The 16,775-nt window shown below is 39.4% G+C and overlaps 2 protein-coding genes across 3 annotated transcripts in view; both read left to right on the forward strand.

The window, feature by feature from the left end:
• LOC113048202 (microtubule-associated serine/threonine-protein kinase 1-like) overlaps positions 1-7,807 on the forward strand; it is a 42,622-nt gene extending 34,815 nt beyond the window's left edge. For both annotated transcript variants that reach the window (XM_026209878.1, XM_026209963.1), the window contains 8 exons: positions 545-699; positions 819-1,078; positions 1,158-1,400; positions 1,510-1,739; positions 1,840-1,962; positions 2,105-2,238; positions 2,344-2,531; positions 2,637-7,807. In XM_026209878.1, the coding sequence (XP_026065663.1) occupies positions 545-699; positions 819-1,078; positions 1,158-1,400; positions 1,510-1,739; positions 1,840-1,962; positions 2,105-2,238; positions 2,344-2,531; positions 2,637-4,378 (3,075 nt within the window). In that variant the 3' untranslated portion in view covers positions 4,379-7,807. The remainder of the gene's footprint in view (positions 1-544; positions 700-818; positions 1,079-1,157; positions 1,401-1,509; positions 1,740-1,839; positions 1,963-2,104; positions 2,239-2,343; positions 2,532-2,636) is intronic.
• Positions 7,808-8,445: 638 nt separating this feature from the next.
• Positions 8,446-16,726, forward strand: LOC113048351 (cysteine protease ATG4D-like). Its single transcript, XM_026210162.1, has 11 exons — positions 8,446-8,776; positions 10,879-11,115; positions 11,318-11,401; positions 11,530-11,703; positions 12,742-13,099; positions 13,187-13,251; positions 13,378-13,511; positions 15,440-15,518; positions 15,603-15,679; positions 15,762-15,881; positions 16,063-16,726. The coding sequence occupies exons 2-11, from the start codon at positions 10,920-10,922 to the stop codon at positions 16,240-16,242; spliced, it is 1,467 nt and encodes a 488-aa protein (XP_026065947.1). The 5' UTR covers positions 8,446-8,776; positions 10,879-10,919; the 3' UTR covers positions 16,243-16,726.
• Positions 16,727-16,775: the final 49 nt, after the last annotated feature.

Below are 16,775 nucleotides of genomic sequence, written 5' to 3' on the forward strand. Positions count from 1 at the left end.
ATACCCTTGAATCTGTAAACAGACACATTAACACTTATCTTTCTTCTTTATCTTTCTTCTTATTTAATTTTTAATGGTCCATCAAGGTCACATTGCATGCTCAGATTCCTTTTAGAGAACGGACATAATTGTCACAATTTTAACTCCATTGATTTTGTTTATTTTCTAAAAACATTTTTTGTATAGATGTGCAACCCTCTTCAGAACCACTTGTTGAACCAAGACCTTGGATTAAATATTTCAAGTGATTTCAAGCACTAAATATAACAAAGGAAAAAAAAGCCACCATAAAGCACTACTGTTCAAACAGTCAGATCAAAGATTATTTAATCTTACTGACAGAAGTCTCTGACAGAAGTTTTTTTTTATATATTTGAATATATTCTAAAATGAACTTTATTCCTTTGATGCAAAACTTAATTTCAAGAATCATTACTCCAGTCAGTTCAGTGTCACATGATCCTTCAGAAATCATTCTGATATGGTGATTTACTGCTCAAGAAACATTTCTGTGATGAAATGCAGCCTTTGTTCTGTCTTTCAGGTGTATAGCAGCATGGAGCACCTGTCCCAGCTGGAGCAGAAGACACCTGTAGTAACCCGTCGAGAGCACAAAGGTCGCCGTGATGACAAGACGGCCAAGCGGGAGAGTCTGGGAAGCTTGAGGGACAAGAGCTGGAGGACAGGCTCACCTGAGATGTACGTTTGAGAGAGTTAAATTATATAAATGCATATGAAGACATTCTATCAAAATTATTGAATTTTAACAATCCCTCTCAACTACTTACTTTTTTTTCTTTTTTTTCTTTTTTTCACAGGAAGCGTCTATCATACTCTGAGTCTTTGTATATGGACGGAGATTACAGTCCTCCTATGGGTGCCCGGCGCCGTTTTTCCGCCCTAATGGACACCCACAGGTTTGCCGCTACTCAAGAGGGCGATGGAGAGCTCTCAGAAAAACAGGGTGCTGCTAAAACCTCGGCATCATTAGTAGAGGGAGCCACCACACCGTCATCGCCAAGTGCTAATGAACAGAGGAATGCTGGAAAGGAAGTTATGTCGGCAAGTAAAGGGGCAGGTAAGTGGAAATGAAAAAGAATATTATAGACAGTAGAGTTTCAGATAAACATATTTTCTGTGTATATAAAATTTTGCAGACAAGCCACTGAGACCAGGTGAGATATCAGCACCAAAGGCTATACCAGGAGCCATAGCAGTGGTTGGTAGGGACGGGGTGGCCATGGGTGACACCGTCGGACAGCGAGCGACCAAAGATCTGGTGCTTCGGCAAGCGCGTCACCAGCAGCTGTCAAGCGATGGGGAGAAACGCACCTCACGTCCCAGCAACAAGGTCATCAAATCTGCATCTGCCACCGCTTTGTCTGTCATCATACCCGGAGGTACAGTTCAGCCTTCATTCCTTGTGAGAACTTGTCATACATTCGTTATACAAATAATGCCAAGTGCAAAAAAATTTTATATATTGATTATTGATTTACCAATATCTAGTTGAGCAGCACGGTAGTTCTCCACTGGCCAGTCCAATGTCCCCACGCTCTCTCTCATCCAACCCCTCATCACGAGACTCCTCTCCCAGCCGTGATTACTGCCCCACTGTAACGGTGCTTCGTTCACCAATTACTATCCACCGCTCTGGCAAAAAGTATGGGTTCACACTCCGTGCCATTCGGGTCTACATTGGAGACACTGACATCTATAGTGTGCACCACATAGTCTGGGTGAGACAGCAATACAACATGAAAAAATGGTTGATTGACTATAGAACAGATTTGCAGCAATAGTTTTGTTGAAGCTAATTCCGTCCTTAACCAATCACAGCATGTGGAGGATGGAGGCCCTGCTCAGGAGGCGGGACTATGTGCTGGTGACCTCATCACTCATGTCAACGGTGAATCTGTGCATGGATTGGTCCATACCGAGGTGGTAGAGCTTATACTTAAGGTGAGACACAAAATGTTCTCATCAACGAGGGAAAATTGTAAGTTAGACTACACAGAGAAGTAATAACAGACATGACCTGAGAAAGATTTATTGATAGCTGTCCAAACAGTCCTATATGTTTCTTTGCTTTTTCTTTTTTCAGAGTGGAAACAAGGTAACTGTGACCACAACACCTTTTGAAAACACATCCATTAAAGTGGGACCAGCACGCAAGTCCAGTTGCAAGTCCAAGATGGCTAGACGCAGTAAGAGGACAGTCAAAGAGGGACAGGAGAGGTAAAATGTGCCTCCAGTTGTGAAGATTGTCTATATAAAGAATATCTTTCATCTTTTTTTTTACCCCTGTCTGTTTCTCTATTTTTCTTCCATGATCATTCACAGTAAGAGGCGTGGGTCTTTGTTCCGCAAAATAACTAAGCAATCCAACTTGCTGCATACGAGCCGTAGCCTGTCATCTCTAAACCGGTCCCTGTCATCCAGCGATAGTCTTCCTGGCTCTCCGACACACAGCCTGTCCGGTCACTCCCCTACCCAGAGCTACCGCTCAACCCCTGAGTCATCCCACCTTGGTGAGTAGATCAATGCATATGTTGTGATATCAAAGGTAAAACCAGCAACTTTAAAAGTTTAGTGTATACATTCATTTCAATTGCCTTTTGATATTCTTGACCCAGGTGCCTCCTCCCAGAGCAGTTCTCCTGCCTCCAGTGCCCCGAATTCCCCCGCAACAACCCAGCATATGAGACCCAGCTCCCTGCATGGACTTTCCCCCAAACTACACCGCCAATACCGTTCAGCCCGCTGCAAGTCAGCAGGCAACATTCCTTTGTCTCCATTGGCTCATACACCATCCCCAACTCAGTCCTCACCACCTCCTTTGCCTGGGCACACAGTCGGGAGCTCCAACACCACCCAAACCTTTCCTGCCAAACTACACTCATCTCCACCAATCATAAGGCCTAGACCCAAGAGTGCTGAGCCACCCAGATCACCACTACTCAAAAGAGTGCAGTCAGCAGAGAAACTTGGGTCACCTCTTTCATCTTCATCTGATAAGAAAGGTGGGATTGGGTTGATGAGGAAGCACAGTTTGGAGGTTGGACATTCAGATTATCGTAAGGATGGTTTCCACTGTGAGCTTGGCCTCCAGAGTTTGGTGGAAATTGAGGGTGAGAATCTGGCATCTGCTCCAACAACTTCTCCTTCACCCACTCAACCGACACCATCATCGCCTGAAAAGGGCGTTCTGAAGCCGGCCAGGAAGCTGGGCAGGCAGGAGTCACCTTTGAGTAGAGATGCTTTGCTTGCCGGGAGAGAAAGGGATCGAGACAAGGAGAGGACTGGTGAACCAAGTCAAGCTAGTGAAGCTAAAACAGGGGTGGTTAAAGAGACCCTCTCTTCTGGTGGCATTACTCTATCTGGAAATAAGAAATCTGCAAGTGTTGAAGCGTATCAGCGGCCCCCTTCCACACTGCAGGAAAGTTGCCAAGCCAAGCCTCAGACTTGGCAGCCTCCATTGACCAAGTCTTCTCCGGTAGCATCAGAGTCCAAACCTCTATTCCAAGTTGCCTCTCTTCCATCGCCCCTGACCACGTCTTCCCCGTCTGTCAAAGCAACAGATCCAAGTTTCATTAAGGAAACAGCAAATGATGACCAAGGAAGTCTAACAAAAGTTGCCCAAAGCCAGGCACTAGGAACAACTAAGCCTTCATACTCTGTGAGTACATTTGGTGTTATTAACAAAGAGTTGTTGGAGAAAGAAGGGGGAAAGGATACTGGGAAGACTTCAACTTCAGTCAAGCCAAGTATGCCATGCAGTGATCTCGGGAAGACAACAAGCACAGAGATAACCAAAGCAAATAATGGACCAGGTGATGGAGAGGGTCTCAAAAAGAGCATATTAGATTCCCATACCAGAACTTTAGATGTCAGGGCAAGAACTGCTCCATCCAAAGGGGTTGTCCCATCTCACCCACCCCAGGTGCAGTGCTCTGCTTTGGGAAAACTTAGGCAGGACAAGGGCTTAGCTCCGGTCAGCTGCTACCGGGGAACACTGGATTGGGAAGACAAATGCCTCTTGGAAGTAGTTGAGGAACACTCTCCATCTCCCACTTCTTCTCCAACTGGAGTTCCTCCTGATCTGCCCAAAACTCAACTTCAGTCTCCTGGTGAAAAATCTGGTTTGGCTACACAGTTGAGAAGCACAGGGAAATCCATAGGGCCTGATAAAGGCGGACCTCAGGAGGGGCCCAAGGCCAAAGATACCACTGAATCATTGGGGGTCACCAAGACTTGTGCACCAGGAAGACCTGATCCTTCTTCTGGGAGTAGACCAAGCTCCAAAGTAGTCAGCCAGAGTCCTACTAGCACCTCTCCGCAGGTGAAGACTGTCATTACTCCTCAGAATGGCTCTTGATCTTCTGCTAGTTGGAATAATAAATGCATTTTTTTAGGGTTAAGCTGAATTAAAGGTTTTTGAGCACTTAGATGTTAAGGGACATTCCACCCAGTGAAAAAAAGACACTAAAACATATTACGCTGAACAAAGACAACAACTCCAAGGTTATTTTAAAGGCTGTTATTTAGTGTACATGCAGAGCTGCATCAGAAAAAGTTATAGAAGTATTATATTAGAATGTGTGTTGGGTATTTGTGTATGAGGTGATGATTGGGTGCATGTTTTGTGGTGCTTGTGCTACAAAGTAAAAAAAAATTGACAAGCGCAAAGTGCTTTAACAGATCAAGCAATGCTGAATTCTATGAACACCAAAACAATGTTATGTGTACTTTTCCTAAGGTGACCAACCACTTAATTTCCTTAAACACAAAAACTGAAAAGAATTTGTTCAAGGTTCCAGCATATCAAGTTTTTGGCATTGACAGAACGCATTGCTTCTTTTGCAGTTTTTGTTTTTTGGGCTTCTTACATGATTCAGGAGTTTCTAATCAGGTTTAGCATAACCATTAGTGCAGGAGCAGCAATGCCCCCCACCACCCCACAACATGACCCCAGAACCAAGGGGGGACCTCCCCCCATTGTCTTAGAGCAGACCAAGAATGGACTGGAACTAATTGAGGTTTAAGTCAATGCCATACCGTTCTGTGAAAGGCCGCCTCTGCATTAGTGGCTAGTGCATACTGCTTTAGCCATGAGGAGGATGTTGCCTAAACCATAGATTTATTCCCCTTATAAAATTCCCTCTTAACTAAGTCTCTCATCATACTGAATTAAGACAGTTGAAACTGTGGACATTTTGTTAATTGTGCAGATTGATGCCTTCTGAAGTAAATATCAGTCCCTTAACAGAAAGCTGGTGCATTTGAAAGACTGAAATATTTAAAGCTTACATTGAAATAACTCCACCAATATAATAAATGGTATTATAAATTTAGCATCTTGTAGCTACATTTAGCTATTTATTTTCAAATCAAATCAAACTAACTAAACTGAAAAGACAATGGTATTCCTCCGAGATAATCATTGATCACAGACAGTTCCTTAGTATGCATTGGCAAGCAGGCACCTCTATGTTTGCATACTTGCATATAGTGTGTTTCTAGCCTTACAGTGTCTCTGTAAATTTACAGTTTACTGGCAGATTTAATACTCACACGTAGGTCAATGTAATGCACAGCGCTTGACATGGACTGGTGCATCTCTACTCTATTTTGTGCTACTGAATTCTCTTTGAAAGTGATGGTTGACCTCACTGTGACTCTAGCGCTCAAGTCTCATATTCGCTACCTGAATAATAATTCTCCAGCCATGGGGGTTTGCAGTTGGTTAAAGCAAGGGGTCAAAGTTTGGCTGTTAAGTATGGCCCAGTTAGCCCCTGATGTTAGATGTCATAACTACACCATCTGGCTGTTAAAGAGAGCATTCACAGTCATTCAAAAGAAGCTGTGTATTGAAAGAATGCAAATGCATTTTGTAAATCAATAAAATGAGGTGAAATGAGTGGTTAAGGGTTTGAACATCTCTGCAAGTCTCTGGCTATGTTTTCTGGAGCAGTGGCTATTGAAAGTGAGATCATAAACTAAAAAACATAATGATTTAAGTGCTAAATGCATATCAAGAATTTCGGAGTACATGAGCATTGTCTTTTCATAACACAGGTCTTGATTACAGAAATTGTTGGATCAGCAAATTAACGATGGTTGTTGGAATCTGACTGAAAGAGGATTCTATGGTAAAAATATTCTGTAGTTGCTCAGGCATCAGTAAATGTCACTGTTGTCATGGCAACGCGGAGCCGGTGCAGCCTGTCGCCTGTTGACATTTCTTTGTGTGGTCTGAATGTTGTTCACTAACATGCAATGAAAATATCACTAAACATGTGTTACTAAAGTAACTCTGTTTTAACTTAAACTTATGCAAAACAAATGTTTGTAGGGATGTGTGGGGATTTTTTGCCATATCCATTGAAGCATCAATAGCAAACATTAGTAAAGATGAACAGTGGTTTTACTACAGTAACCATAGTTTACCCTAGTGAAACATAATAAAGAAATAGTATAAACCCATAATAACCACATATATATTTGATTTATCCTTTTCATTATTTTTTATGCCATGTATAAATAAGCATATTGCTAGTTTTAAAACAAATATATCAAGAAGATGGTGATGATGATGGAGATGATGATAAGGAGTGGCTGAAATAGATGGATTTATGCTGCCACCTGATGGATAACACAAACACTGTCACCAGAGTGTTACATCACTTACATCTTATATTTACAGGGATAATAGTAGTATGGGTTGCAATCAGTGACGAAACCAAGAGTGCTTTATTTATTTGTATTTCACTGTAACGTACAAAGGTCTTGAATTGCTGTAGCATGATGATGCCTTTGGATAGACATTAAGATATCGATTAATCTTTCCATAAATGTATTCTGACGTTGCTTATCTCTCATCAACTCTCATCTCACATAGCTTTTGCCGTTTCATATCTGGTTTCAGTATTAGTGATTTAATGTATTATATAGAAACTCAACAGAGTATACCAGAGAGTTATTTGGATGCATCAGTGAAATGGAGAAGTGACGACAAAATATGCACAAAATAATGTTAAAATTTTGGGTGAAGGTGTGAATATATCTGATGTTATATTTGTAACACACAAGAAAACTGATTTTCAGTTGTTGTTGTTTTTTGTTTTTTTTTCATATTCGGCCCTTTCCCGTGCATGAATTCTCTGTTGTGGTTAAAGGCAACTAACATTTCACTGGCCTGAATGTTTCCACCATGTGACTGTTACAGCGGATGGAATATGAGACTAATGTTTTATAATGATCACTTACTCTGTGCTGTAAAGCCCTGTGTCTTATTCAGCTCTGAATGATTGGATTTACACTGCACAACAGATTCACAGAGTGGACTGAAAACAAGAATCCACACATATTGAAAGTATCCGCTCCTATATGTCAGATTATATTGTGTTTGTGTTCATGTGGCCATATTTGAAAAAGTTCCTTTTTTATTTTATTTTTTATTGTAATTTCCTATAAAATGTGATCTTATGAGAATGCACTTTATTTCATGTGATTTTTTGTATATGTTCTTTGTTGTTTTATCCAACTGTCCAAAATTCTGTACAATACTGTACATGGAGGTATATAAAGATATAAAGGTATTCCTACACAGGATAAATTAAGAGGATCTCAGTCTTGTATCACCTGTTATGAGGCATTTTGGACATTCATTTGTTAGTTTATTCTATTTATTTGGCTCTGTACATCAATTTATTTACAGCAAACATCAAGCGATCCATTAACTGAGGTGAATTGTGTGTAATCTATTAATAAAGAGATATTGTATAAAATGACAAGCTTGTTTTATTTGCTTTGGAGAATAACCTACTAAACTTGAACTGGAAAGTTCATCAAGACAAAAGGTGAACCAGAACCTTCTTGTCTATTTGTTCGAGTTGCTAGGGTTTTTGCTGGTTAAGGTATTGCTAGATTCTTAGTCAAGTCTAAATAGTAATAGACTTTTGGTCACAGATCTTTTGACCTCCCTTATCACTGTTTAAGGGATTATTAGTTAACACTACTCAAACTGACTTTTTGCGAATACAAAAACTAGCTGATACTTTTATTATGAACACAGCGATGCTATTAGTGCTTTGCAAGCAGAGTCTACTCAACTGCAAACAAAGCATAACACTACCATCAACTTTTTCTGGTTTATACTAGTAATTATGAATGTATGACACACTTTGTCTACGAAAACTGGAACATGAGGAATTTTTTTCCCCTCATAAATGTAAAATCTGACTAACGAAATAAATACCTAAATTAATTATTTCCTTTTGATAACACAGGCTATCGCTTTACTTTATATTCATCTTGTATGTACATATTTGATCAATTAAATAAATTAATAAAATAATTAACTGACCACAGTTTCTCGTACGTGTAGATCGTCCAATCATTAAACGGCAACTGTCAAACCTGACCAATCACGTCGCTCGGTGGGCGGGTCGAGGTTGCGTAGCCGCATTGACAACAGGAAGTGTCTGCATACTGGTTTAAATCGCTTGCTGTTTTATACGCTCTTCGTCAGCTCGGGAGCCGCGCAAGATTGTAAAGACTCAGAAACTCATGACTACTGCTTTAATCGATAACGTGCTCGCCAGGACGACGGCGCCTGATGAGGCCTGAGCTCGGTTTCACACAGCGGTCGTCCTTGCCAAGACTCCTCCAGACCAGCGCTCGAGCAGCTCCACACTGACCGGACGTCGCTGCCTATTTATAGCAAAAATAGGAAAATATCCGGAACATCAAACATGCCGGGTCTAACGTGAAGGTAAACGCTTCTAGCTGGTCAAAATAAACTTTGAATCGCATTAGAGTCGCAGTTTTGGTCAGTGTCTGGATACATGATACCTGTCCTCACACTTGATTTTACTTAATTCCAGACAAATCAGGCTGCCTTTTAAATAGCTGGGTCATTTTAAGGACATTAAAAGCTGTATCATGACTAAAAGTGGGCGATTGCTCCGTGCAATTATGAATGACTTATTTCTAATTACATGATTTCACAGTAAACTGGATTTTCCTCTGTTGGGCTGTGTTTAAAATGAAACACTAGTGTACTGTACTATGTGCATTATATACTTAAATTAAAACTAAAATTAAATTAAATTTATGCATTTAGCAGACGCTTTTATCCAAAGCGACTTACAGTACATTCAGGCAATCAATTTTTACATATCAATATTTTTATATACTTATACTGCATTTTTCTTTTCTGCAATGGTGACCTCAAGAAGTTGCATGTTGAATTGAGCGAGGGCAGTCTAGTTATCATTTTGTAAATAAAAGATGTTTAATTAGGACAGGACAGGACAGGCACTGCATTGTGGGAAACACATAGTTTAATAGTTTATGCAAGCAGGCAATCCTGTGCAAACAGAGAGTTCATACACTGTTATCATGCCAGTAATCAAGTATACATGTAGTATGCTATTCTGAATGAAGCCATTGTGATGACCTGGCTGTTCACTTTTTCTGCTGAGCACTCGGAGGTCACATGGTCGAAAATTCACATGCATCCACTTTCTCCAAGCAGTCTAGTGTACTAGGATGAAGTGGAAATTTTTATAGATTTCGCATTATTGGGAAATGACGTTGACTGTCATCGTGAACTGGTGACACTGTCTCATTTCCCTTCATTAGACCGTAAGCTCCTTGAGAGAATAAGTAAATGGGAAGTGAGAACATTCCCACAGTAATGTGTGCGTGGTCTCTTGTGTCTGTCAGCTGGCACACCTGTCCTCAGTCAGGGCTCATGTGACCGGCTCTTTCACACACACACAGCTGGATTGTTTGCGTAACACACAGGTGGCATGTTTTCTAGTTCGAAAGATGTGTACTGTGGTGTAGTGAGTAATTCAAGTTGTGTGACTTCTTTGATGCTTCTACAGAAAGTGCTGTAACTCTTTTATGGTATTAAGTTGGTTTTATAGATCCATGTTGGTAATTACAGGCAGAGTTCCCATAGTCAAGGAAAGCATGGAAATATCAGTGAAATTTAAATAGTTTTTTCAGGCATAGAAAACCATTTAAATAAAATAATTTTAAAAAATCTACATACACTATAATTGTTTTTAATTAATACTTTTATTCAGCAAGAACACATCAAAATGATCAAAAGTGAGAGTAAAGACATTTAGGTTACAATATATTTAAATTTCAAATTCATCAGAGAATCCTGAAAAAATATATTGCGGTTTCTTTCTACAAAAACTTTAACTGATTTCAATATTGATAATAATAAGAACTTTTTCTTGAGCACTAAATTCAGCTTTGCCATCACAAAAATTACATAAAGAAAATAGAAAAGTTATTTGAAATTTGAAATAATATTTCAAAATATTACTGTTTGCTGTAAATATTACTTATCTCAATTATACAACATTGTTCAAGCAAATCTAAAACATATCGGAAGTAGAAACACAATCTGGGTAGACATGCATGAGTAAATCGGGGCAGCTTGACGCGTCAATGGAAAGGTGCTCTTGCTGAATGCGGGGCGTACATTTTTTGTTTGTTTGGAGTCCATGCCAGCTGCCCTGAATTTGATCTCTTGAAGGAAGAAAAGAAAGAAAGGAAAATGAAAAGTGAGAGTGATGTGGAGGGAAGCTGATCTATGGGAGTGATTGATTGGTGCTCTTGCTTTGATTCAGCCAATGAGAGGCAGCGAAGTGTCTCCAGTCCCATTCAATTGCAAATGTCACTGACTGATTGCAATTGGATAAATAAATGAAAAAACAGGAGGGGGACTAAGGAAGGTTTTGAGTTCAGTAAATCAGAGCTGTTTTATTTCAGAAGGTCAAGGAACTACCAATTGCTCATTCATCAAAAATGTACCAAGAAATGAAGGAACCTCTCATCTCTGTGTTTCAGGCTGAAGTTCCTCTGTAATGCTGCTGTATCCAGCCTGAACCATGAACTCTGTGTCTCCCAGTGGCGTTCAGTACATCGTGGGCGGCGGCGCTCATGAGGACAAGCCCTCGGCGCAGTCCAGACGCCACAACGGCCTCGGCTCAGCGCCTGACGGCCTCAGAGAAGGCTCCGGAGAGCCCGATGAAGTGGATCGCCTGAAAGCCAAGTTCATGTCCGCCTGGAACAACGTCAAATATGGTTAGTTTTCAAACACATGATTGGGATTGTTACGGTTTGCGAAAACTGGTTTGTATGACTGACACCAAATAATGCCTCAAATGGTTAGTTCCTTTTTTCTCAAGCTATTTTTGAAGGCAGATGTAGAGGCCTGTCTTTTACAAATGACGACAACAAATATCACTGACTGTATCTCAGTGAGTTCCTGTCATCATTTTCCCAGGCTGGACCGTTAAAACTAAAACTACCTTCAACAAGACCTCTCCTTTGATCCTCCTGGGTCGGTCCTACCTGTTCAACAGTGAAGGTGCGTCATGTGATCTGCCTGAGAGTTGAGTCAACTCAACCTATGAATGCTTTTAGTCTGCATTTTAAATTAGAGAATAAAGCTTATACAAATGTTGAAGGTTGTATTCCTTTGCATCTCAATCCCAGATGAGGTGGATGGTTTCCGGCAGGCGTTCGTGTCGTGTGTGTGGCTCACCTACAGGAGGGAGTTTCCTCAGCTGGAGGGATCCAGTCTGACCACAGACTGCGGCTGGGGCTGCATGCTGCGCAGCGGACAGATGCTGCTGGCGCAGGGGTTACTGCAGCATCTCATGCCTCCAGGTCTGACTGTCCCATTTTTTTATTTGCATGTAAATGAAATGCAAATTATAAAGAAATATGTTAATGATGCAAAGCAGAGTGCCTAAAACCTGCATAAATATAAAAAAAATACTTTTATTAACCATAATAAACAACAACTGTTGTTAAGTCATATAGATCATTAGTGCTGTAATACACACCATACTGTTAAAAAATTTGGGGTTGGATAAAAAAAAAAAAAAATGTTTTTGAAAGAACATTTTGCTTACCAGTGCCGCACTTACTGGTTTAAAGATACTGTAAAAAAAAAAACAGCAATATTGTTACAATTAAAAAAAAAAAGTTTTCTACTTACCGTATTTTTCGGACCATAAGTCGCACCTGAGTATAAGTCGCATCAGTGCAAAAATACGTCATGATGAGGAAAAAAACATATATAAGTCGTACTGGACTATAAGTCGCATTTATTTAGACCCAAGAACCAAGAGAAAACATTACCTTCTACAGCTGCGAGAGGGCGGTAGACGGTAATGTTTTCTCTTGTTTCTTGGTTCTAAATGACTGCGACTTATGGTTATGTAATTTTGATAAATAAGTCGCACCTGACTATAAGTCACAGGACCAGCCAAACTATGAAAAAAAGTGCGACTTATAGTCCGGAAAATACGGGTAAATAGATTTTAGAATGTGATTTATTCCTGTGATGCAAAGCTGTATTTCCAGCATCATTACTCCAGTCTTCAGTGTCACATGATCCTTCAGAAATCTGTCTAATATGCTGATTTGCTGCTCAAGAAACATTTCTTATAATTATCAATGTTAATAACAGTTGTGCTGCTTAATATTTTTCTGGAAAACATGATATATATTTTTTTTTTCTGGGTTCTTCGATGAATAGAAAGTTAAAAAGAACTGCATTTGATTGAAAAATAAATCTTATGAAACATTGAAAATTTATTTTCTGTCATTTTTAATCAATTTAATGCATTTGTTTTGTTTTTTTGGAAATCTTCCTGACCCCAAACTGTGAAATGGTGTCTGCTGCTCTCTGTATCCCAGACTGGAGGTGGGCAGATTGTCATCCACTGACAGATGTGGATTTTGAAGTGCTGAAGCCTCGCTCTCCCTCCCGTCCAGCCGCCATGTCTCTTCCGTCTTTCAGTTCTTCCTGGACCAGCCCCATTTCCCAGAGGGACCCGAGCTCTGGCAGCAGTGAGGGACACAGGAGGACCCCGGGGGGGTGTCCTGCAGCCAGCAATGAGCCTCAGGTGGAGGCTTTGCACCGAAAAGTGGTGTCTTGGTTTGGGGACCACCCCTCAGCTCCTTTTGGTGTCCACCAGTTGGTGGAGCTGGGAAAGGAGTCTGGGAAGAGGGCAGGGGACTGGTACGGCCCGTCCGTAGTGGCTCATATGCTGAGGTTAGAGGAGAGCAAATTAATGTTATTGTATTTAGATGTAAAAGCTTCATTTTAATGACTTTGTGATGATGTGTCTTCTTCTGCCAGAAAAGCAGTGGCTAGATCCGCTGAGTTACACAACCTTGCTGTATACGTGGCACAGGACTGCACGGGTGAGCTTTCATGCTGGGTTGTGCATCATCATGCGGTCATTTATAAAAACCAGTTAGTGAAACTGAAAGTTTTTCCTGTTTCTAAGTGATGTTTAGCTCATGCTTCTGCTTCTGTGTGTGCCGCAGTGTATAAAGGAGATATCATGAGGTTGTGTGAGCTGTCCGAGTCTGCTGGCACAGGCTGGAAATCAGTCATCATCCTAGTGCCAGTACGACTCGGAGGAGAATCGTTAAACCCTTCCTACATTGAGTGCGTTAAGGTACATCATCTACTGCACATCAACTCAGTAGTTACGTATGTAATGTATGAAGTGAACAGATATTATGTTATATTATATATTTACGGAGCAAGTTACATTTACAAAAGTTATTTCTATACGTAAAAATATACAATATACAAATAAAGGGTCTACTTTAATGTTTCAAATAACTGTGAACATAAAATGTCAAAATATGGGTGAAAACATGTCATCACCTTTTAGCCTGACACACATATTTGTGTAAAAATGAACCAAATGATATTAAAAACTTAACTACATTATTATATTGTAAAACTATAATAAAAATGAAATTTTATTTATATATATATATATATATATATATTAGTGCTGGGCAACGATTAAATATTTTAATCTCGATTAATCGCATGATTTTCTGTGATGAATCGCGATTAATCGCAGCATGCGCAAAATTCAATAATGAAATCAAAAGTAGTGTATTGTGTAATTTTATTCTTTCAAAGTTCTGCACAAAAGTGCAATAAAATTTTTTGTTTGTCAAAGCTTTAAACAAATAGTGCTTTTTTACAACAGTTAAAAGTTAGTAGCAGTTAACATTTCTTGTAAATCTTAACTTAAACATTAATGTAATCAAATTAAATATAACATTAACGTATAAATAAAAAAAATAATGTTTTATTAAATAAAACATTAAAGTTTTGTTTAGTTTGTAAAAAAAATATAAAAATTATGTCCAGAACCTCAATCATAACATTTTAACTGGCCCCTTCCGAGCAACAACATCAATCTCCTTTAAGAGACTGAGAATCTCAGTCCAAAAAAAAAATAAAAATAATAAAAAATCTTTCAGTAATGCAGGTTGAGTGGACAAAATTAACTTCATTTATCCATTCTTCCAACTTTACATTTACTTACTCATCTGCACCTAGCCAGTTGCTAAGACACAAGGTCGTTCACATTTTCAGATCATAATCAGAATCAGAATGAGCTTTATTGCCAGGTATGTTTACACATACGAGGAATTTGTTTTCGTGACAGAAGCTCCGCAGTACAACAGAATGACAGCGACAGAACACAAAACACAGAATAAAAGAATAAAAATTACAAAAAAATACAAATAAGTAGATTTGTATTGAGATGATAAAGAGAGACATTTTGCTGAAACGTGCGCTAAACATTTTATTCCTGTTGCACAGCAGTGGCACATTTCAAATAAAGTCAGCACACTTAGCACAGATAGCGCAAGAAATATGATAGCTGCTGCGAGACATCTGCTTTTTGAACAAGTCCCCTGCGACGCGCACAGTCTCCAGCGTTCTGTCAAAGTATCTCTGCACAACAGCGCGTTTGACAACGTCCTGGCCAAATGCAGAAAGGTTGCGGGCCAGTTTAAGCACAGTGCAGCGAGTGCTGCAGAATTAGAATTAGAACAAAACAAATTGAACTTAGAAAAAAGGAGGAGTCGCTTATACAAGACATTCCAACCAGATGGAATTCGACTCTGGACATAATTTTCTGTTTTGCGCTGTAGCTCATCCCAAGCAGCCAGTAGCCTACTGATAAACATCCCACCCCTCCTGTGACCCATGGTTTGTGTTGTATTCTGTTGTTTTATTACAGTCTAGCTATGTGTACTGAAACGCAGTGAGCAACGGACTTTCAAAATAAAAAGTACGTTAACGCGCGATAAACTAATTGTCGGCGTTAATTAATTAATGCGTTAACGCGATAAAAACGCGTTAACTTGCCCAGCCCTAATATATATATATATATATATATATATATATATATATATATATATATATATATATATATATATATATATATATTTATATTTATTAATTAATTAATTAATTAATTATTATTATTTATTTTTTTTCATTAATATAGAATACACAATGCCTTATTTTGACCTTTGTCTTAAATGAAGAACCTCTCTTTTTTTCTAGAACATTCTCAAGTTAAAATGCTGTATAGGAATTATTGGAGGAAAACCCAAGCATTCCCTGTTTTTTATTGGTTTTCAAGGTATGTGTCTATTAAGCGCTATGTTTTGATTGGTTACTGCGTTCCTGTCTGCTCTCTGATTGGCTGCTGCTCTCTGTCTTCCAGACGAGCAGCTGTTGTATCTGGACCCACACTACTGTCAGCCAGTGGTGGACGTCACCCAAGGCAGCTTTTCTCTGGAGGTGAGATGGAAAGCATCCCTCATAACTCAAAGTTTTGACCAGGTAGGAGGAACTGAAGCTGCATTTGTCTTTTCTCTCGTAGTCTTTTCACTGTAACTCACCCAGGAAGATGAACTTCAGTCGTATGGATCCCAGCTGCACCATCGGGTTCTACGCGCAGACTAAGAAAGACTTTGAGTCTTTGTGTTCAGCGGTCAGTGAAGTGAGTGTCTTGTTTGAATCAATAAGATATATGTCTACTGGAATAAAAAAAAAAAGATGATAATGCCAGAATTTGTATTTTTATGCATTTTCAGAATGAATGCAGAAATATCAAGAAACTGAAATCATAATTATTATATATTTTTTAATATGTGCATGTTATTTTTTTTGTTCTTTTCCAGGCTTTGTCATCTTCTAAAGAGAAGTATCCCATCTTTACATTTGTAGAGGGCAGGGGACAGAACTATGGACTGGAGGGGCAGAGCGGGGGGTCTTTGGATGGTCCTGCAAATATTTTCTCATGCAACAGAATGAGCAGGAACAGTAAGAGAGGAAGCACAGATGAGTTTGTGCTCCTGTGAGGAGCATATCGCATATAACACAGACCCTACCCCAGTGAACCCGACATCATGAAACTGCTGTTCCTCATGTCTGTGTACTCCAAAATATAAAGCAAACCTGGCACTGAGTTTCACAAGAAACCCTGTCCGAGTCATATTTCACCCCAGAACCCAAGGAATGCAAAGAAATCAGATTTTGCATAAAGAAAACATGACATTAATGAGAATTTTGTGAGATATTTACTTAATAATTAATGTGAGAATATAATAATTCCAAAAATAAGGTTAGTTTTCTTAATGCATAATATACTTTTGAGGTGCGTTCCTTTGGTAAACTGCTCCTTAAATGTGGCATTTCTTCATGAATGGAAGGGGAGCACTTTCTATTATTGCTATTTTTCAAATGATTCATCCACATTAAAGGGAAAGTTCAACCCAAAAATTAAAATCTCATAAAAATGTACTCCTTCTCAGGCCATCCAAGATGTATATGAGTGTGTTTCTTGATCAGAACAGATCTGGAGAAATTTAGCGTAACATCACTTGCTCACCAG

This window comes from Carassius auratus, chromosome 1, assembly GCF_003368295.1.
Source record: "Carassius auratus strain Wakin chromosome 1, ASM336829v1, whole genome shotgun sequence".
NCBI lineage: Eukaryota > Metazoa > Chordata > Actinopteri > Cypriniformes > Cyprinidae > Carassius > Carassius auratus.

Bases quoted from the DNA above. Each gene is read 5' to 3' on its own strand.
- LOC113048351 (XM_026210162.1), top strand. From the start codon at position 10,920: ATGAACTCTGTGTCTCCCAGTGGCGTTCAGTACATCGTGGGCGGCGGC. The intron at 13,252-13,377 runs GTGAGCTTTCAT...TGTGTGCCGCAG, and splicing joins CGTGGCACAGGACTGCACGG to TGTATAAAGGAGATATCATG. The intron at 15,680-15,761 runs GTGAGATGGAAA...TTTCTCTCGTAG, and splicing joins AAGGCAGCTTTTCTCTGGAG to TCTTTTCACTGTAACTCACC.